General features: G+C 31.3%; 1 protein-coding gene across 2 annotated transcripts in view; it reads right to left on the bottom strand.

Moving 5' to 3' along the window:
* The window catches only part of LOC118202808 (GON-4-like protein), a 177436-nt gene that overhangs the window by 83067 nt on the left and 69767 nt on the right, over window positions 1-24602 (bottom strand). For both annotated transcript variants that reach the window (XM_085811076.1, XM_085811077.1), the window contains exons 9-11: window positions 23073-23159; window positions 18851-19010; window positions 3611-3743 (exon numbers count right to left, since the gene is read on the bottom strand). In XM_085811076.1, the coding sequence (XP_085667202.1) occupies window positions 3611-3743; window positions 18851-19010; window positions 23073-23159 (380 nt within the window). The remainder of the gene's footprint in view (window positions 1-3610; window positions 3744-18850; window positions 19011-23072; window positions 23160-24602) is intronic.

Here is a 24602-nt window from a genome sequence, read left to right as displayed (position 1 = left end):
CACACTTTCGCGCCACTTTGGTAAATGAAGGCTGTCTCTGTGCTACGCGCATGCGCCGCAGATGATGGACCGAACCATTCTTGCTGAGGAGGGGTTGGCTCACTTTCATTTGACTCGCCCTTATAATTTAAGATGTCATCAAAATTGTTACAAACTCTAAGACAGTTTTATTTAAAATTGTACCATAGCAGCTACAATTCAAGAAGTTGTACTGTTGATGGCCTCCTAAATTACTAAGTAAAGAATACAAAAATACTGGTACATGTTTTAACATTTTTTATCCTCTACAACATGGAGCGTGATGACTTCTAGAGTTATAACATCACAGAAACATAAATGTTTCATGACTCCTGATTCGAATAAACAATCAGTGGTGTGGTAACACACATCACTGCAGTCAGACTGAGAGCAAAACAGACACTTTCAAGTTGGAAGATCATGACAATTGTGTTGGGACAAGCAGGGAATTTTATTAATGGACTTCTTGTTGCAAGGAACAACAATTAACTTAGCTTCCTGTTGTTAGACCCTAAGAAAAGTTCGTTGAGCAGTCCAAAACAAGCAACATAGAATGATGTCATACAGTATTCTGTTTCAGCTTTATGACCATACAATTCCACATGCTGCAGCTTGAAATCAAGATTTGGTCAACTTTTCTGGCTCACAGGTATTCAATCATCTGAAATACAGTCTAGACCTTCCAACTAATAATTACCACCTCTTTCCCCATCAGATGATTTTCTAGGTAGTATGGTAGAACATTCTCATTGCAGAGAAAGGCAACATCTATTTCTATTATGCAATGTGCATGTGTGCTCATCATAGCACGAGAACAAAAACTTGAGCTTTTTCATCGAGAGACTCATTTCTAGCATAATACTATACTGATTAAAAAAAAAAACTAATCTAAAAATTTTTTAAGAAATCTGCTGCACTCAGGGTTGCCACTCAAACAGGAGAATGAAATTCCCTGACTTTTCCAGGTGTGTTTCAAGAAAATTCCAGTCTATCTGCGTAATGTACGTTGGCTGTGCTAAGAGGTAAATTAATTATGGTATTACTTGTATTGTGTAGCAAATTCACTTAATTATTCAATAAATCCCAGACGACATATATTCTTAATTATTCTTGGTATACTTTGTTTAATAATTTTGTTTAGTTTTCCACTTAAGAAACTTAATAAAATTTAAGATATATATATTGGATAACAAATGTATGTTTTATTTAATTATTACTCATGATCATCACCAGTTCAACACGAGGCTAATCCGGTCCTTATAAATCACAACGCAATGCTAAATAGTTAGGTTAAATTTTAGGTAAATTTAATTTGCGTGAGGTATGTTCTTAAAACCTTAACACTTGAAAACACAAATATAATTATAATAGTTGTTATTTTCTCCACTGAAGATTGAGATTAGAATCTTCCCAATCTGGAATAAAATAAGGCTTTCTTTGCAGACATTCTGCAGCTAAACGAAAGAAAGAAATCTATTTTAATAAATTGAGGTATTTTATATTTATTTTGCAGCATACATAAGGAAAAAAATATGTGCATTAAATTTCGTGATGGTATGTCATCATACTGCTATAATTAATTTCAGGATTATGCCAGAGAAAATTTCCTGAAATTTGGAAATATTATTTACTAATAATAAATAAATTTAGAGGAAAGAAGCAACATTAAATTATATGAATAACTTAAAAATAATTACTTAAAAATTGAATTAGAATAATCATCTATATTTTAGTGAATATAGTTATATTACATGGCTCTAGATGACTGATTACTATTTTTTTATTTTACTGCAAAATGGCAAGGTATTTATTAAAAAGAAAAAAAAAAGGGTTAAAAAAGATTTTGCGGTAAAATTCTAGTATACGGTAAGGCTTTGGCACGATTTTGAAAATTGTCGCCAAGACCAAAATGACCCGTTTACTGCGCATCAAGACGTCGCCAAATCCCATTATTATTCTAACCAAAGAACGTCTATGTAAAGAAGAAAAGGTTCCATACAAGTAAAATGCTATTACGTCGCTAGAATGCGGAGGGAAAATTTGCCAAGGGATTTGGCGACGGAACCTGGCGGTCAGAATTTCCCTCTCCGCGATGTGTACAGGAAATTGAGAAACACGTGTTAAGAAGAAACGCTCTTTGACAAAAAGAAAACTACGAAAATCCGTTTTTAAATTATTGCGAAAAATCCAAGAAGAAACGTTTTATCAAAGGACGTTTCATATTTTTCGCAATAATTTTAAAAACGGATTTTCGTAGTTTTTTTTTCCTCTGAAAATAACTAATCCATGAATTAATTTACTTGCGCCAAAAAATATTTTCTTTCCTTTAGAGTTTAACCACTTGCGCTAAGACTAAACTTCACGGTTGCGGTGCCGTGCGCTACAATATAACAAGCGGTAAAGTGTCTCATTTACGCCGCTCCGCATCTGCGAGTGCAATCCAGAGCTGTAACTCGAGAAATAAACAATCTCGTTGTTAGGCGACATGTGCACCACGTTATTTTCATTTTTGCGATAAATGCTTATTGACGTGGTGTTCACGTCGCTCGCGGTTTGAGACAAAAGCATCTTGACGTCTTTTTAGCTTTTTTTAAAAGACGTGGCACGTCTTTTTAGCGCAAGTGGTTAAAGAAATTTTAAACGATATTCATTTTATGAACTCTTGATAACGTGACCTTCGAACTTCGACACCGGTTTCGAGCTTTGGTGACAGATATATCAGACATGCACAGCTGTTTCCCTCTATGATGGAACGGAGCCACAGCCACGTCTGTTGCAGAGAGGTTTTCCTTCTTTACAATACATATTCTTTGATTCTAACCTCCATAGTACCGTATACTAGGATTAAACCCATTTTGTTTTATACGAGAACAGGTACTTTCTTTAGTTCATGCACTGCACATGCGATTCTCGAGAATACTGGAAACCAAAAGTTGCGGGAAAGTTGCTTTGCCTTTCTAAAAGACAATCAAATTGGAGCTGCGAAAATTGGCTCTATGCCAGCTACCCGAATGACACTCACGTGATACATAATTCGCCAAAAAAGTTACCTCTTCTGACGTCGGCGCAAAAATCGCTTTTTTTGGCGGGATCGTTGTATGAACTTCCCTGACTTTTCCAGATTTTGACAAAAATACTTAAATTCCCTGACTTTTCCCTGAATATTTTGGTCAATTTTCGAATTCCCTGACTTTTCCCGGTTCTCCCGGTTTTCCAGGTAGCGTGGCAACCCTGTGCACTCATCAATCACAAAAACAAAATTAAAATTCTCATTTGCCATAATAACTAATTTCCTGATCTAATTTGTAGCATGCTTTAGCCAAAAAATTTTGAATGTTTTGGCATGACCACACAGAAGTACAAATAAATTAGCTACTTATAGCAATCTTCCCTACTGATAGCTGATTTATTTATTTAGCTGATATCTACAATCACATAGAATGATGGCTGTTTACAGTTAGCACCTTAAGCAAATTAACAAAGCGATTACAATTCTTACACTAATAGTTCTACCATGAAAATCAATGATAATTAAAAATTAGTTTATGAATAAAAAAATATGCACACACTTGAGAAAAATATAGCAACTTACTGATCCTCTGCAGGTGTAAAATTTGGTTTTCTTTTATCTAAATGTCTTCTAAAACTACATACAGGTAGTAACTCAGGATACATAAAAACTTTGCTGTTTAGAATAGTTTTTTGTACGTCAGGTGAGAGTAGACCTTCAAAAGAAAGGGGGGAAAAGGTCAAGTGCTAAGAGATATTACCAGTCATATGCATAGTTAATTATCAGTTCAATACCTCGCCAAAATGTCTCAAAACCCCATGACTGATGAAACTGAAATTATACCAGTAAATATCACATTAACTAAATGGGTACAGAAAGACACTGGCAATAAAAATTTTTACTGTTTGTTTTTAAGCTGAAGTTCAAACCTTGCAGATGAAGTACCATCAACATGAATGTCAAACGCTTTGACATAAAACATTTATTTTTGTGAATTTCAAATCACTGTATATATTTTGCTACAAAATAATCATCTATACCATAAGTGACCTGTCACTACAAAAATATCAAATATATCTACAAAATATAAGTTTTATATACATAAGTTAATATCTACAAACTATAAGTTAAAATTTAGGGATATTCAAGCCACGACTATATGCTTACATTATTTTAAAAGAAACAAAGCATTTTTTAGTAGAAAGAAATATTTGAATTAAATGGATTTTCATATATATGGTATTTAATATGATAAGATGGTATTTTATGAGCATAAATAGGCAAGTACATAAATACTATTATTTTCGCTTTGTATTCAGAATACAAAGCAAAGTCCGAGATCCAGACCTCAAAGGCAGTAACAACCTTCTCCCTTTTATTTTTCTTCTTTTCCCGTATGCTTTATGCATGTGCATTTGATTTCCCACCCACCCCAATAAAACATGCGAAGAGTCCCAATTCTGTTTCACTTTCGTGCTAAATAAAATACCTTATTATTGAAGAAACAATCATTTTAAAATAAATTTGTGTGATCAACAATTTTACTCCACAGCTGCTTATTTTCTTGGCATACATCTTAAACCAAAACATTCGACATAGATACATTGTTGATTTTATACCTACTAATATTTTATATCCCTGACACAAACCTGGCAAATGATTATTTATTATACAGGATGAGCCAAAAGTTTGTTAAAACTTTCAAAATTCATGAAAAAGAAAGAAACTATGATAAAGAAGTGAATTTTGGAAGAAAGGACTCACAAGGAAGTCAGATTTGTTTAGCAGCAAAAAAAAAAGGGGGGAAAAAGTTAAAAATGTCACTTGTAGAGGGCGTTGACACAGATTCAGCAGAATTATGCAAATTAACCCTCTGACTACTTCAATTTGTGGACCGAAATCGCTTTAAAAATTGTGTATCCCCCCCTCATATTTTAAATCCATATATACTGGAGAATTGAAAAATGCACTTTTTCTTTCTAGAAAAAAATTTTTATATAGATTTTTATCATGAGAAACTAAGTTGCCCAAAAAAAAAAACAATTTCAAATGTTATCACAAAAAAAAAAAAAAAAAAAAAAAAACTTTTTTTAAAATAAATTTTAGTTGAATTACAGTTAATTCCTATTTATTGGATAATATAAAAAGTAAAATGTATAAAATTTAAGACAATACAAAGCGCTGAGGGAAAAATACCTTAGAAATGCAGTTTAGTATGATAAGAGTTCAAAAAAGGGTTCAAGGCAAAGTCCAACTTCACAGTCTTTGCACCAGATTCAATAAATCTAATTAATAATCAATCTAATCAATAACTCTTATTAATAATTCAAAAATTTAATTAAATAAACAAGATAATTGTTGGACATTTTCTAGCAGCCTTTTCTGTAAGAAAAAAGCGGCAAAAAGTGAAGTTTGAGAGCTAGTACCACGTGCCTTCAAATGCCACAATTTAGTGGACTACTAACGCTATATGTTGGCCAAAACATAAACTAAACGCCTAATACTGTATATAATTTATTTCAATGGTTAAACGGGATGCGCTCCTCAATAAAGGAAGAAAAATATATGCTCGCGGAAATCGTGGGATGAGCAAATTTTACTACATTTGAGTTGCCTGTGGAAATCGTGGGATGATCAGCCAAAGGGTTATTCTTGCAATATATTAAGAAAAAAAAAAAAAAAGTGATACACATAGTTTTTTCTTTTGCTTTCAGCATGTTATCATTATCCAAGCGAGCATTGTTGGTGAAGTTGTCCTATTTGAACAGAGAGTCAGCAACTGTTGTGTTGTGAAAGTTTTGCATGGTAAAAGGACTGAAGACAAAGAATTGTCCCATATCATGCTCTGGAATACTGAAACTTGTCAAACAGTTTGAATAAATTGGCTGTTTGCAGGATTGACCCCGAAGTGAAAAATCCTCGTTGCCGAAAGGCCGAATTACTGCTGTAAATCCACCATGAATGATGTAGTGGAGCAATCATCCAGGGGAAGTAACAGTGCTCGCATAGCTAGAAGGATACTGGATGTGCCTCACTCATCGATTTGAAGTATCCTTCACAGGATATTGCATCTCAAACCCTATTAATTGCGATCGCTGCATGAGTAATAGCCGGTAGACACAGCTATGATCCATTTGCCGAGTGGGCTATGGCAAGAACTGATAGCAACCCTCAGTGGTTGTTCAACATTATCTAGATGGATGAGGCATACTCCACCCTACATGGTAATGCCAACACCCAAAACACTCGTATATGGGTGACATAGAATCCTCATGAATACACGATGAAATCACTGCAGCCAGCAAAGTTAACAGTCTATAGGCTTCACCTCATCTTTCACTGCCGGACGATTCTTCATTGAAGAATTGTGTCCCATAACTGGCTGGAAAACGTGCACAGTACCTGCTTAGCATTATTTCACACTTCTGCATGAAAAAGTCATGTCCACATTAAATCAAAGAGGTTTGTTATCTGTAATAAACTTTATGCAGTATGGTCCACCACCACATTATGCCAATCCAGTAAAACGATTCCTATTGAATATTTTTGGTGAAGACAGAGTGATCAGACGAGGTGGCAAAATCGCATGGCTTCCATGATCACTAACCTCATTCTGGTTGACTTCTGGTTATGGGGCTATTTGAAATCACTTGTGTACCATTCATCCCCTTCAACATCGGCCAAAGATTCTATATGTCGTAAGGTTTTTGCAATTCATTCCGACATACTGCATTCAGCTGTAATAGGCATTGTTAGTGAAAGAATAAATAAATGGAGCGTACTGTTGTTCATTGTGTTTCCATTCATCACTGCCCTCTACCGGTGACATTTGAAACTAAACATTTTTTTTTGCTGCTTAAAAAAAAAATCAGATTTCCTTGTGAGTCCTTTCTTGTAAACCAAACTTCTTTATCATAATTTCTTCCTTTTTTATGAACTTTTGGCTCCCACGTTATTTTGCTTTCATCACGGCTTGTTTATCAACACATGAAAATGACTCATGCAGCAATGCCTAAAAAGTTTTTTTTTAAATATTAGTAATTAAATGGCAAAGAGTATGGTAACATTTTATATTGACATTACACTTGGCAATGAATGCCCACTTAAGTTAAAATGCACTAAGAAATGTTGATGAGGAAAAATTTAACAAAAACTTCTTTCAGTATGCTAAAAATAGATTTTGCTAATGATACTCATAGGCCATACTATTAAAATTAGTGCTATTTGAATTAAAAATAACTGATTTGTTATTACCATAAACCCAGAACCAAAGCCAGCTTGTAGAGCAGCACCAGGTGGCAAAATATTGGAAAGACAAAATTTCTGGAATTTAGAGAAGCAGCGAGCAACAAAATTAAGGGATAACAAAATTTTTAGAATTTAGGGAAATCACTGGGACCCAAAATTTGAGAGGCAGCTAAGGTGGTAAGATATGTAGCACAGGCTCTCGTTAAGCTTAAGTATGTGTGGGAATTTATTTATTCAGAACTCGGATAAGCCTTAAGCATGTTCAAGAAATAGAAATAAGTATAATAAAAGTAACTAATACAATTCAGGCTTAATAGCCTCAGTGCGCAACAGAAGCAAGAACACATTTAGCGGAACAACATGTCTTTCGTTGCCAGACTCATGCTACATAGTCAATAATGCACAGCAGACGATATTAAGCTAGGCTAAAATTATAATTTACCTAAAATCATAATTTCAGTTAATATAGCAGAGTGTGCTGTTCTTTTAAGTTTCTGACTTGATATAGCTTATTATCTTTTGCAGGCTGTTATTATTACAGAAATTTTATGAAAATTAAAGTTTGAACTTTCAATTATGATGAAAATAATTTCTAATTCTGGAGCCGGCAACAGGATCTACAAAATGAAAGCATGTTTCAATGTCCATTAAACAAAAAGTGCAAATGCTGCAAAAAATTTATACGGATTTATCTGTCTCAAAATTATGTTAGGAGTATGGCATTGGAAAGTCATTTTATATATAACATAAGCAAACAGAAAAAGAAATTTTCGATGTTTTTTTGGTCGATTTGGACATGCCAATCACAATAAATAACAAAAAAATTATTTGTTATGCTAAAAATGACAATCACAACAATGTGATGATTGAATGGGTCAGACAGCATCGCAGCGAGAGCATGCAATAGATGAGTCCAATGTTAATGGCTCAAGCCAAAATATTTCATGAAGAAATGAACTTAGAAACTAAGTGCAGATATTCTACAGGTTGGATAACCAAATTTAAAAATCACCATGGTATAAGGCAATCAAAAATTTTAGGTGAAAAGGTTTCAACTGATATTGAAGCTGTTCAGCTATTTGCAGATGAATTAACTGAACTCATTAATAGTGAAAAGTTACCTCCAGAACAAACTGACAACGCCAATGGAACTAGTCTTTTCTGGCAATATGTATCACAAAATACCTTGCCAACCTCTACAGAAAAGGCTCCAGCTGGTGTCAAAGATTCCAAAGCAAAACTAACAATTTTTCATGTGCAAATGCTGCAGAAATGCATAAGTGGCTAAAATTATCTTTACTGATTCTAAAGAATTTCAGTTAACATAGCAGACTGTGCTGCTCCTTAATCTTCTAATTTGATCCAGCTTATTATTTTTTTGCAGACTGTTATTATTACAGAGTTTCTAATTCTGGAGCTGCAAAAGGATCTACAAAGTAAAAGTATGTTTTGATGTCCATTAAACAAACTCAGGGCAAATGCTGCAGAAAATGGATAAGGATATATCCGTCTCAAAATTACGCTAAGAGTATGGCATTGGAAAGTCAACTGTATATGACATACGAAAAAGGATTTTTTTTTTTTTTTTTTTAAATTTTTTGTGGATTTTAACATCCCACTCGCAACGAATAACAGAAAAATTGTTCATTATGCTAAAAAGTGATGATCATGACAAAGTGATGATTGAATGGGTCAGACAGCGTCACAGGGAGGGCATGCCATTGATAAAGCCAATATATTTCATGAAGAAATGAACTTAAAAATTGAGGGCACATATTCAAAAGGTTGGTTAACCAAATTAAAAAATCGCCATGGTATAAGGCAATTAAAAATTTCAGGTGAAAAAGCTTCAGCTGATACTGAAGCTACTTAACTATTTGCAGATGAATTCATTGAACTCCTTATTATTGAAAAATTATCTCCAGAACAAATTTACAACACCATGAAACTGGTCTTTTTTGGCAATTTATACCACAAAATACCTTGGCAACCTCTATACAAAAGGCTCCAACTGGTGTCAAAGATTCCAAAGCAAGATTAACAATTTTAGCACGTGCAAATGCTGCAGGAAGGCACAAGTGCAAACTTTTTGTAATCAGAAAAAATACACAACCTCAAGCATTCATAGGAGTAACGATTTTCCCCGTTATATATCGTGCAAGTAAAAGAGCATGGATGACACAAGAGCATGGATGACATAATGAATGAGCGGTTTGAAAATCATTTTAAACCTGAGGCTTGGCAACATTTGAATTTGATTGGTTTACCTGATGATGCAAAATTGTCATGATTGTAGACAACAGTTTGGCTCATAATTCACTTAAAGTTTTAGTGAAAGATAATGTATCCATGTATTTTTCCTTCTTTCAAATTGTATGTCTATCATTCAGCCTATGGATATTGCAATAATGCGTGCACTGAAATTCAAATACAAAGTAGCATTTTTAAAATCCATGTTAAATTTCTTGAATGATGGCAAGACTATTCAAGAATTTAAAAAATATTTTAGCATAAAATCTGCTTTGTTGAGCATCGCAAGATTGTGAAAGGATGCATCTCCAGATAATTTTTAAAAATATTATATATTATATATAATATTATATATAGCATATATATAATATTAGAGCCATCAAATATTAAAGCCCTGTATTATATTTAAAGAAATTAAATAATGAAGTATCTGCATAAATGTATGTATGTTTCTCGCACTGTGATAAAACAATGGTACCTAGAGCCATCAAAATTTGAATAAGGTACATCTCCAGCTGAATATGGGTATCTGGAAGCCCAAATTTGGAATTGGAATTTGTTTTATTATCTATTTTATATTTTTTAAAGCACTTATGAGTTTTTGATTAAGAAACAACGATTTCAAAGCGAGCAATGGCAATACTGTATGGAGAGAAAAAAAAAAAAATTATGCCCAGCGTGCGAGACTGTGTTTTGGAAATTTTAAAGACATGTTCTTTTAAATATTTTGTAATATTGCTGTTGAATTGAAGTGCAAAGAACATGATATTTAATAAAGGTAACATAAAATGTTAAAAATTTTGATACCTTTTAGATCATAAATGCTTCATTATTTCATAATCACGATTTCACATTTTTAATTTTATAATTTCTCCATGCAGTCTTACTAGAATTAAACTGAAGATCTAATATCAGGAAAAATCCCAAATGTTTAAATGCCGAGGTCCCAACAAGTCCGGATCTTGGACTTTGTACTGTAATATGTTCCTACCATACACACATTTTAAAATTTTATAAAATGCGCTAAATACTGTTTTCAGATTAAAAACATCCACGTATTTCCCCCCTCCCTCCAATTTTTGCCTTAGAGATTACAACTGTCAAATAGTTATAATAAGAGAAAGCTGAAAATTAAAGAAAATGCAATAATACACTGGTTATAGTAAAGCTTTTAATTCATATGAACAATAGACCAGTAATTATAAAAACAGAACTTTCATTTTTTTTTTTTTTTAAATTCTTAATCTGCATGTACTCCTTGCACAAAAGAAAAAAAGGGGCTGACAGTTCTACATTTTGACTGAAGAAATTTCTAACATAGGTATTTCAAAACAAAATCAGACTTGTTCCAGATTGACATACTGACTTTTTCCCCCATATTTTGATTAAAAGTATGCCAGAATGCCAAATTTTGCAAAAATCGCACCAGTTGTTTTAGAAGTAAAGGAGAAGTTATAGTAAAGACTTAAATCATAATAACTGATAAATTAACATGAGACACTTTACAAATATAATAAATCAGTGCTTAATTTAAGCAGTCCCACTAGTGGACAAGAGGTGATAGTTTGTCCTGGAAACCCACCCAGGTTAATGAGCTAGTTGCATGCTTTTTGTGTTTTTTCCCATTTGAAATGTAAATACGAATCTCTTTACCTTAGAAAAGTCCTCCATGAAGGCATTTCTTCCCTTAGGCAGATAGCCTCCATACGCTTTGCCATATTTAAATAACTAACTGGACTAATTTATGCACAATTTCTAAACTCAGAAAACCAGAAACTCACTGAAGCCTAGAGGATGTATCCAATCGGGAGGTATATGACACAGTGCCAGTGTCACTAACTTAATTTATACCTTTTGGCAGAGTTGAAACAAAGAGTAGACGTTCAGGTGCTAAAATTTTGACAGATATAAAATCAGCAATATGTCCACAAAGAAGGAGAACCTTTCAAAAATTTGAAACTATTTTACAAGAATTTTAATAAATTCTAATATAACAAAAATAATAAAAATTTAAAAATAAATATAACAATTATCATTTATTATATTACTGAATATTAAAATTCAGGTCTTGACAAATCCTAATTTGACTTGCATTTAAAAATGCATTTACTCTAAACCCAGTGTTTATTTAAAAAAAACACATTTCACTTTGAAAAAAAGGATCTTTGATGATAAATGCGGCACTTTCAAATATAAACAATTTATTTATTTAAGAAATTTATTATGCAGTAAAGGCCATGAAATATCTTTGAACTTAAAACACTAACAAAAGCATTTTTATTTGCTCCTTTGCTACATATAGAAAAGATAAAAATCTAAATATTCTAGTAATAATAATTCTAGTAAATTTTGCCACTGTTAAACATTTCCGTGGTAGAAAACAGTATGATGTATTGTTTGATGTACCCAGAAATATTGAGTGCATATTTTGAAATCAGAAATAAATTTTGTTGTATATAAAATGAATTAAAGCAACAGACGAGTAAACAGAGAAGCTAAAAATTTACTCTTCTAAAAGGGAAAAAAAAAAAAAAAAAAAACCTAAACTTTTCTTTATAAATTAAAAAAATAGCTTTTCATATATTATTAATAAATATTTATTAGACATGAATAATAAAAATGAAAAACGAAGATGGAAAAGAAGAAGAAAATTCCCTGTGAATAAACCTCAGACAATGTTTGTTTGGAAATTTAAAGTTCAAAATAACTCTTGTAATTCACTGAAGTTTATAACAAAGTGCATAAACAACATTTGGCATTATTACAATCACTTACAACAAATATGCTAACTTTCAAAACATGGCAATATATAAGTTCACATATAGCTTGGGAAATTTTGAATTAAAAACTTTTTCGCAGGTATGCATGGAAAAACGTCTACTTTACGGTGACAGTAAAAATTTTATAGGTCATAACTCAAAATGCGTTTAAAAAAATTTGTAAAAATTATTTAAAAATAAATCTTAAAAAATTTATATTTTTTGGGGGAAGGGGAGGGGGAATTCAAACTCAATTTTGAATTGCGAAAGAACAAATCAACTAAGTATAATTTTAAAAAAGTGATATTAATAACCAAATTCTAACATCGAGGAGCTAAAATTCTGAGACCTATTTTTTAAAAACTAATCAGGCAATTTTTATGAAAATTGGCACAACTTGAATAGTAGAATCAAAATATGGGAAAAAAATCAGTATGTCATTCCAGAGAAAGTTTGATTTTGTGTCAAAATATCTATGTTAGAACAATGCTATATATAAATCAAATATGTATCCTATGTCATACTTTCAAGGCATGGAAAACACAAATTGAATTTCACCAATCAGTCTAGTAGAACAGAAGATACAGAATTGTTCCTTTTTTGACTCAGTGTACATTACTCATAGACATATATCTACAGTTACATAACTAACCCTAATCTACCAGGTGGGCTACCAGTCCTGATAAATAAAATTAAAGAATATTATAGCTATATGAATAAAACATTTCATTAGGCCCTAATCCTCCTTTAACATCTTCATAAAAATTACTGTTACAACTATTTTTTTTTTTTTTCCATTATGACAGAAATAAAAAGACATGTGTTCTACAAGAAAGTTACTTTCATCTATTTAATTTAACTTTCCAATTAGTTTATAATATAATTAGCTTATCATATATTTTCCAGTATGGAGACAAAACAATTAATACTGCAGTTATTGATTTTCTTTAAATACGTATTTTACATTCCTTAATAAAAACTTATTTCAAATTCCATCATTACAAATCTGTTACAAGGACTACTAAAAGATCTGCAAAATCCTACATAATGGATTCAGGTGATGAATAGAGTTCTGAAGGAACATATTTCAGGCAAAAATTGACGATACATTTAAGACTCCATAATGAAACCATTTATTCAAAATCACATTTTCTGGTCCTATAACATTAGGTTTGAAACATCACTAAACAATAAGTAATACTCTTATTAATATTACTTTAGCAGTTTGAATTTAAGAAAAAATTCTCCTTTCGTTGATTTTTTTAACAGCTCCCATCTTCTCTTTATATACATCTCATTTTTACTGAATATATATGATATGTGTAATAAAAAAACCTGGCTTAATCAGCTGATAAGCATTATTGGTAGGTACACTGCACTAAAAAAATCTGATGTGTACACCACATTACTTCCTTGTACGGAATATTAAATTATTCGCAATTTTTGTTGCATTTCATTTAAATGTATTGGATTGCATTAAATCTACTTTGTCAACAGTGCATAAACCACAATAGAATAAATGCATTCTTTAAAATTCACTCTATTTGTTTACCATAGTGACACTCTGGTGCTAGCTTCATTTAACAGTAGTATATTTCGTTCATGTTATAATTCGGAATGCACAAAATTTATATCATTTAAATAATTATCTAATCGTTGCCACATGTTCTATTCAAATACTATAATAAAGCTAGAATGATGCATAAAAGAAATTAAGCATATAAAACAAAAAAGAAACAGTTTATCACAGACGATTGAGTATTTCTCATTCAAGTAATTCAGTTCTCACTTCGCGACAAGGTAAAAATACATAAAAACTCAAAATATCTGTATTAAAAATTACTAATTATTAAAAATTAAAGTACTAATTATTAAAAATTAAATTATAAAAAAATTAAGTAAACCTTAAACACTTATTTCCTCGAAAAAATTCCAGAAAGGATTAAGAATGATTTAATTCACAATAATAAATGAAGGCGGTATCTTTGTTGTTGCGAAGCTACGTTTCTCTAGATTGGCAACAAATCCACTACTCTGCTGTTTCAAATGTAAACAAGCAATGTCCGCCATCAAAAAAATTATTAGGCTTAGCGGCACTTAAACAACTTTAAAATTGTTGATAATTCTAAAAATATTGCATACAGATTTACTAAAGACATAAAATCCTTAACCGGAAGATAAGAACAACTCAATTCAATCATTTTGAAAGCAAAAAATGTACAATTTACAAACATATAAGAGTAAAGAAACTGAGATCACTGAGCCGGGTAACAGAGTGTATACATATAAATATATTTATATACGTTTGGCGCGGCCAATTGCAACCAAAATACGAGGTGCACATCTACATGTTATAATAGTCCTATATACAAAATTTCAATGTTCTGAGGTCACTCGTTTTTAAGTTAGGCGAGATACGTATGTCCACACGTTCGTACAGACGCCACGAAAAATTATCTTCAGAATTCATTTTAAAGCAGTTTTTGATTTTTTTTGGAGGAAAAGAGTCTTTTATTCTGTCCTTACGTACAGATATCACGCAAAAACATCGTTAAATTGCATTCGAAAGCAGTCAAAATGGATATTTTCTTTGAAATATGCTGCCTGAAACTTTTCGCGATTACAATACTTCCTTTTTACTTTGTACAAGGAAGTAAAAGGGAGGGGACTGTTCTAAATCTCCCGTTTTCTACTGGGCCGACTGACAAAATTCAACTTGCCTTTTTCATATCTTGAAAATGTGACTTCGGATATATATTAGATTTATATATGGCATTGTTTTAATATAGGTATTTTGACACAAAATTGTACTTTTTCTAAAATGACATACTAATTTTTTTCCACATTTCGATCTACAACTCAAATTATGCCCAACTGCTGAGTTTTGTAAAAATCACATGAATGATTTTTAAAAAATTAGCTATCAAAATTTTACCTCCTAAATGTTAACTGAATTTGGTATATATTTATTAATATCTTTTTTTTATATAAACTTACTTGATTCCTTCTTCCAGAATTCAAAATTAAGGATTAATCCAAATATAATTCACACATTTTTTATGATTTATTTTTAAAATTTGTAATTTAATTATTTTTTATAAATGTTTCGAAAAATTTTTTGTATTATAAACTATAAAATTTTTACCATCATCTTAAAGTAGATGTATTTCTAGGCACACCTGCAATAAATGAAAATTTTTTATTCAAAATTTTCCAAACTATACATGAATTTACACATTGGCACGTCTTGAAAATATGTTATATGTTATAAGTGATAATACCACCATATGTTGTTTACGCACTTTGTCAAAATTCTTTGAAAGTACGAACGATGATGTTTACAATGAAAAAGAGGGAATGGGAAACAAGTTGCTATAGATTAAAAAGTATGCCAAGTGAATTATTTTTGGTGCAAAGTGAAAAACAAATGTGTCAAGATAAATTTTTGAATTGCTCTGTAAATTTCACACCAAATTTTACAAATTTTAATATTTAACCCGCGAGCGCACACACCGATCCGACGAACACGAGAACACGCGCCGGGTATACATACCCGAATGAAAAGTTTGTAATTAAAAATTTGCCGAATAAAATTAATCGGCTTTTAAAAGAAATTAAAATGTAAAACCAAGTTAATACTTCATTTTATCCAAAATATGAACGAATAAGGAGAGGCAAAATTATTTACTTACAATTTTTTGAACATTGTTTACAAAATTAGGTCATATGTTCCATACGTATTCTTTTGCTACAATTTTCACAAATTAATCTAGTCTTTCTATCTTTTTTCTTGGGGCACTCTGTACACCTCTTGTAAATTATTTTAGGTTATTTGGGGGATGGTTCATTGTGTTAACATGTTCATCGGTGGTCAGTGTTTGTCTAGAATCAGGAGCTACAGATGTTCATCGTCGTTCATTTTGAACACTTTCTATTAGCTGCATCCCTAAGGCTTTGAGAAAAGTACGCCTGGTACGGTATTCCGTTGGTAGTTTCTTCTTTGATAGTAGAATTATTCTTGCATTAATGGCAGCCACGTTTAACACTGAAAAGGAAATCACCATAGTCCATCGACGTGCTACTCTTGCTGTAGCCATCTCATTTACAACATCGACTGCTCCTTTTGTCATATTATAGAATGTAATGATTTCAGGCTTTTTAAATTCCCCAGTAGATTCATCGATTTGATCGTCGGAATGCATTGTGGACAACAGGATCACACTCTTATTTTTTTTCGGCGCATAAGATATAAGTGTTGCTTCTTTCTGAAAACCGAACATTGAAGAATATACTTCTTTTTTCTTTCCCAGAAACTCAGGTGGGATTTTTCTCTTATTTTTACGCATTGTACCTACTATCGTAATTTTCTTCTTTAGGAGATCTTGAGATAATTCATATCCCATATACCAATTATCAACTGTTAAATTTCGACCACAGTTGTATAAGGGCCTTATTAAATGTTTGACAACTTCGCTTGCACTGTTTTCAACTTGAAATGGCCCATCTGGTTGTTTACCAGCATAAATTTCCATCCTCCAGGTATAAAATACCCTTGCGCCTACAAGAGCAAATATTTTTATGCCATACTTTGCTGGCTTGTTGGGCATATATTGTTTGAAGGAATAACGACCTCTGAATGACTCCAAATTCTCATCAATGGTCACATACTCTCCTACAGTATAAGCCTTTTGGCAATTTGTGACAAAATTTCCAAAAAATTCTCTGATCGGAGCTAATTTATCAACGTCTCTTCTACTGGGACGATCTCTAATGTCATCAAAACGGAGGCATCGTAAAAGAAAGAGGAATCGGTTCACTGACATTGTTTCCCGAAATATGTCCATTCCCGTTCCGTCTGTTGCCCACAAATCTCTTCGTTCACATGGGATGATTTATAAACTCCACATAAATACAGCAGTCTAATTAAAGCTTTGATTTCCAACTCATTTGTTGCTTTCACATCCCGTTCACGAGTAAAATTTCCACGTACTGAATCAATATAAATATTTGTATTGTCGACTACATGTTTTAACATATCTTCATCGATAAGCAGTGACTAGGAATCTAAAGGTATTGAGACGTCTTTAGAATACTTCGTATTTCCAGGTAGTTTAGTTATAATATTTTTGGTGCCAATTCCTGTATCTGAATCACTACTCTCTATGGATGAATCATGATTACTATTATATTCTTCGTCATCAACATCTTCATCGTCTTCACTAAATGAATCCTCATCAGAAGAAACTGTTTCAAGAAGATTTCTCAATCTTTTCATCTCTTCATCGTAAGGAATATACGGCGCCATGCTTACAACTCAAGAAAAACCTATCCTAAAAACTTGAAAACGAGAAGTGCGAAGTGACTCACTGAGAAACGCGAGTACACGCGCGGGTATGACATGCCTGAACAATGCTGTTCCTAAAAAACCGTTGAACCTGTCACCTCAGGAATTTCCCCCATTTAAGTATGTGACCTTGAACTCAGCTACACCAAGTTTCGTCCTTTTATGAAAGAATAGGTGAAAAATATACAAAAAGAAAAATGCACATGGATATGACATACCCGTTGCGTGTGCTCGCGGGTTAAGCATAATTTTGAGTCATAGAATCGAAATATGGAAAAAAATTGGCAAGTCATTTCAGAAAAAGTATGATTTTGTGTCAAAATACTTATATTAGTACAATGCTATATATAAATCTAACATATAAGTCGTGCTTTCGAGACATGAATAATGCAATTTGAATTTTGTGAATCAGCCCAGTAAAACGGGATATATACAATTGATCCCTCCCCCCCCTTTTTTTTTGTGTGTGTGTGTGCGTGCAGTGTACTTAATATGATTACATCAGACTACAGATTTTTTTTTTTTTTTAAATGGAAATCTCTGGGACTTTAGTTGTTGTTAAGTCATTTATATTCTGAAACCCTACTCTTTGATTTCTTACAATTAAATAATCGCTTCGACTAAGAGTTTTGGAATTATCTTCTAAGTGGTCCCTCCTCTGAAACTATGGTATTTCATAATAATTTAGTTTAAATTCAGGTATTTTTTAACAGACGGCTACATCATCAAACAGTGAGATAACATACTGAATAAAGACCCTTAACTTTATTATTAGTATCTTCACTTGAGAATTTTCAGTTAAAAAGAAATACTTTTAACCCATTTGATGAAAGGATCATTCCATATTGTAACCTCATTAACAGCCCTTCTGGACAGGGCTGTGGAATCGGTAGGGAAAATGACCGACTCTGACTCCTGGAATTTTAAAGACTCCGACTCCCTCACATATATATGTAAACATATACACATGGGTTACAGCTTATTTTTTAACATAAAAGAAGTAATAAATGCTACAGAAAAAAATTGATGGCATAGCAAATTATTTATATTAATTAGCATTTTTTATGAAATGGAAAAGCTGGCATTAGTTATTTCTAAGAAACAGTATAGTAAAACACAACAAAACAATAATAAATAAAATGTTAATTAAAGTAATAAATAAAATGTTAATTAAAGTTACTCACTAAAGTGATCAAAAAGTTTACAAAATGTTTTACTCACAAGGTGGACCTTTATTACTCTTTGCACTATATGTTTCATCTTTAACTTGATTCTTTTCATAGTCATCTACAATATTAAGTGCTTCATCCAAGGTATGTGCATAAAATGCTGATACAGCACTACTTGCAATTTCCCGAGTTGCAAACATTTTGATTTCATCCTAATTCAATGAACATAAATCAATATATAATGTAAAAACACTCAAAAGAATTTAATTTAGAAATTTCTGTTTTTATTACTTACCATTTTGAAAACTAATAATCATACAAAGTTGCCTGCTAAATTCAATCAAGTCTATCAATAAATTTCACTCGAATTTCCATTCAAAACCTTAAAATGTTTGACTTATTAATTATGCTTAAATATTTATTATTTATTTATATTACTTACTTTAATTCTCACAGATATACTAAAGCATATCTTTCTACTGCTAATTAAAATCTAAAACAATAAAGCTCAGAATATGTTACAGATCGAAGTGTTATTTTGCAAGTCCAAAGGTTAATTTTCGATTTTTATCTGTAAAATTAGATATTTTTATCTTTAATTAAAATTCTAAACAGAGATCCAATTACCTGAACCCCACATATTATGATCTACAATTATTTATATCACTAACTGTTCTTTCCAATCAAGTAAAATTAAGCAATATAAAAAGAGCACTTTTGGGTTAACACGGAAAGCACCACATGGCACTGAACACAAATGTTGGTGTAAAATTTAACTAAGATTAGTAATGGCAACTTTAAGGATGTATACAGCTTCTTGCAAAGAATGGCTATTTTATTAAATCTAAAATAAATATAAAAAACAATTACGATAAAAAAGGACATAAAAATAAATACAGAATTCACAAATAAGAATGCAAGTATTTATTCCAGTCATGAAATGCACAATGCCTAATTATCTGCACAGTAATTCTTAGGTGCACTTTGATTGTATCTACCAACGTGAGCTGTTGATATCATATGCATACAAACTGAATTGCTCTCAAGAAACAAATGCAATCTTACAACCAGCATCTGCAATGTAAACGGTTTTTTTCACAGTACAAACTTTCAGTGTTTTTAGTGATATTACAATAGTAATAAAATACAAATTCATTTTGTGATTTTTGTCCTCTACCATGCATAATACTCATAATTTTACAACTTCCAAATTGCATAATCCCAATTGATACTTTCTTTAAGAAAACATGAAAAAAGGGGGGAATAAAAAATGAACATCTCTACAAAAACGAACTGAAGATATATAATCCTTTAATTATGTTTAAAAAATTAAATGGCACATACAGTTAAAATCAAATTAAATATTATGTAAAAAATGATGAAGGCCATCCATTCCATCTCAAGTCAATGAAGCAGTTGGGTCATCTGCAAAAGCTCCTGTATTGTTTTACATTTAAACATAGGTCCTGTATGCAGGGTTGCCACTCAAACAGGAGAATGAAATTCCCCGACTTTTCCAGGTGTGTTTCAAGAAAATTCCAGTCTATGCACGTTGGCTGTGCTAAGAGATAAATTAATTATGGTATTACTTTAAAACACAAAAATTTGCCAATTACATATGACTTATATCCCCTAAGCATTACTATTATGATTATAATAGGAGTTTTCTCCTCCACTGAAGACTGAGATTAGAATCTGCTCAATATGGAAGAAATTACATTTATTTACTTTTTTTGCATACATTTTGCAGCTAAACGAAAGAAAGAAATCTATTTAATGATATTTTTTAATAAACTGAGGCATTTTATATTTATTGCACTTTTCCAAACTTCAAGAAAAAGTTAATTAGAGGAGTAAGTTTTGAACTTCAGATTCCTGAGCTTACATTTTGGAAAATTTTGCAACAGCACGTAAGCTTCCTTCCACATAAATTACAATTGTCACAACACTTGACTGAGCTTCCTTATATCAGGTTTGTAAAGATATGAATATTGTACAGATTGTATCGTGTCACTAACCATGGACATATTTGTAAACTGCTTCAATAAACTATCAATATATTTAAGTTAAAAGTAATGTATAATACTTTACTCTGTAAGTTTTTTCATAAATTATTGAAAAAGTGTATTTCTTGCATATTAATGGAACTAATTTTGATTCAGTTCCATTATTTCAGTGTCATATTTATTGTTTAAAGAGACGAAAAAAGTATGTGATCATTATGATAATAAAACGAAGTTTAAAAAACAACAAACGTTAAGACATTTATCAAAGCTTCTGAACAAATTTTTAATGCACAAGCAAATCTTAAAAACTGCTATCATCAGTAAAAACTGAAAAATTTTCTCAGCTTGTCATCTAATAAGCCCTATTAGATGTCATTTGAGAAATAACTTCCGATTTTACAAAATGCTGCAACTGTATTCTATCCTAATGTACATTATTGTAATATTAAATAGCGCAATAAGCCAGAATTACTGGATAACGTGCAGAATGAAATGTGTGATCTGAAAAAAAAAAAAAAAAAAAACGGAATTAAAGTAACTTACCCCCAAAAGATGGCACTTCAAATAATGCGAATTACGAGAAATTTATTATATCTTGACATCGTGAAATTTTAAATTAATACTAGTATAAATCAAGAAAACAAATCCAGACAGAAGATAATAGACGGCAAACTACTGCAGCAATAAGAATCAGTCCTACCATTTTGAGTCCTAACCTTTCGTGCACAAAATGCGTACAATTCCAATCTAGTAAATCTCAGTTCATCTTCATTACACAAAGTTACATGATAACAAAATTCAATTTTTATAGTGAAGGATTTTGACTTAAATTATTATTCCAATATATTTTTGTAGAATCACAAGGCCAATTCTAGCATCAAGATGCTACACATGCACGGGAATTCCTTTCGAGAACATCTCAAGTCGTAAAACATCATTCATTTACCGCAGAAGTCAGCATCTAGATCAATTTTAGTTGAATCTTCATATCACTTACTATTATTTTTTTTGACAAAATGCATTCTCTTGAAACTATATGGAAATGGTTGTCAGAAAGGCACGAAAAAGAACATATTGCAGTCACGCATCATCCGTGGTGAGGACGGACGGAAGCACGTCCTACCCCTTCGGAGTCTAGCAGCAGAAGAAACAGAAAACCGATTGTAGTGGTCAATCTCGCTCTGTCATTGAGCGGTCGCAGTGAACAGACTTGATGTTGAATAAATGTGGAGGCTTGCCTGCACAATTATGTACTTTTTGAACACCCTAAGCCAGCACTTCTCAAACTTTAAGAGTGCACTACTTTTAATCTTCTGAGTGGCCAAGTTTTTAGAGCTGTCATGAATACTTGTATTTAAACAGCATTTATTAGCTAAATTTGTATAATTTCTCAAATACTATGAATTTCTATTATCATAAACTTACATTCACCAAGATGATATTTGTTAAAGAAGTAAGAAATCAAAATATCTTTAATTATATGCTAATATACACAAAGCCATGAAACACCTCATGACCAGATAAAACAGGTTATGGCACTCAGACGGTTAAAAAGTGGAATGCTTTGCAGACCACTCTTGTCCGTTTCAAAAGCAATTTTGTAGCATATGTTATTATCAGCATACTTACAGTTTTGAAAAATAATAAATTAATATTAATTTAATTTTATACGGGTGTTAAGTAGTTTAGTTCATAGAAGGAAAAAATTATACTTGTGTTAAATAATCTGAAGATATTAGAATTTGGATAGTCTTTACCTTATTGACTAAAAATTAAATATTTGTTGGTACTCAGCCAGAGATGAATGAGCCAGCTTATTTTTACATAAATATTCTATATTTGGCTGTTCGGTAAGAAGCACCATAGTCACAATGCTTTAAACATTTCTTTTACTATTACAACTGGAGTGGGAAGTAAATGGGTAGGATGACCAGAAACAAATTTCCTACAATATTAATCTACAGAGAAAAAGTGTTAGACAACTGCCATGTGATATTTTAAACTGAAATTTTCAGCTACAGTGTGATATATGCAGTTAATCTGAATTTTATTTTTCATTTCTATTGAAAAAAAAAAAAAAAAAAAGGACAAGGTCTAGAAAAACCACAACAGCAGGTTTTGAGGGCCGCGGATTGAGAAACGCTGTTTAATAAAAAAGTATACTATGAATAATAAACTATAGAATAAAAATGAGAAGAACAGAAAATTCATTATATGGAATTCTAACAATATAGCAATAAAAAATGTTTAAAATAAAAGTATTATTACCAGAAATAATTTTGCAGACACATTGATAAAATTTAACTCCGGTACTCCAAATGACAACAGATAAGCCTGAACAAGGAGTTGCACATACTATGAAAGGAAAAGAAAATAATTAATGTTCTTAAATTTGGTTATAATGCAATTCACAAATTATATTAAAAGATATGATTAAAGTCAGAAGTATCCATTGAAATTAAGACTACAGGTGAAATAAAAACACAATTTAATATCCACCTACATAATAATGGTAAAAATAATGACTTGATTTTTGGAAAAGTAATAATAAAAATAACACAAAAAATAATATTTTTAATATTTTCATGTTATGGAATTATGAAAAAATAATAGATATTTATGGAATTATGAAAAAATAATAGATATTTATTCAGTAAACATGTGTATATACTATATTACGAGGTATTATATAAAATTTCACATACAGTTGTATATTACATAAACAATTCCATCATAATTTTCTTTCCTCCCCAAAAATTGTTAATTTGTCAATAATAGCATATTATTCAGATATTTCCAAAATTTTCAACATCAGCACCTGAATAAGAAGACTATTTCATGTAAATGCTTTAACATTTCAGTCACAATGCAGGAAGAATTGTGCCTTACACTTTACTGAAAGTTTGCTTTTATACCCTGTAAGTATATTTTATGTTGAGTCCTGGCTTTCTTACATACAGTAATGTTCTTTATTCCCTGTTCCAATATATCGGCTGTAAAACTATTTAAAACAACTCATCAGTATAAAATAGCTGCCTTTATAAAATGGAAAAAAAAAAAAAAAAAAAAAAAAAAAAAAAATAGCCCCATCCCTAAAGAAAAAGGAAAGAAAGAAAGAGATGTTATAAAGATATCACAGATGAAAATTCGAAGGCATTAAATAGAAAATAAATAAAAAAAAAATTAAAATAATAATAATAATAATAATTAAAAAAAAGTTAACAAGCCTACAAATATTTTTAAATAACCTTTATTAATAACCATATTATAAAATGTATTCAATAATAATTTATTTACCATTCCATTTTCTTTCTATGTTAATAAATAGATATGTTTTTCAGATCACATTGTTAGAATTGAGAATATCATATCGTTGGCAAAGTTACAGTGACAGTCAGCTGATAAAGTAATGTTTCTCAAACAGAAGTTTATGTTCCTTTTTCTGGCAAATCGTACAGCTAACATATGTTATGTATCAAACATAGACATAGAAAAAGGATAATTGCACCAGATTTTTGAATGTCTCCATTTGAATATGATGGGGGAAAAATATTCTTGAAATACATCCAGCATACAGAAGATTGTAAACTGCTATTAGGGCCAATCTTGGCAGTCATAGGAAATTATTAGCATCAGAAGCATATTAGATTTCTAACATCTTGAGAAATTTATGACAGATGTAGAATTCAGTTAACAATTATCATTAACTTATGGCAACATTAATGGAATGGCTAATGAAATAAGCACAAAAATAGCACTTCATTACTAGACCAAAATTTAATTTGCTCACCGGCACCA

The sequence above is a fragment of the Stegodyphus dumicola genome, chromosome 2, assembly GCF_044657685.1.
Source record: "Stegodyphus dumicola isolate Sdum_Otavi_A_Nest chromosome 2, ASM4465768v1".
NCBI lineage: Eukaryota > Metazoa > Arthropoda > Arachnida > Araneae > Eresidae > Stegodyphus > Stegodyphus dumicola.
Note: the sequence above shows the minus strand (reverse complement) of the source record. Positions and strands in the feature narration are given on the sequence as shown.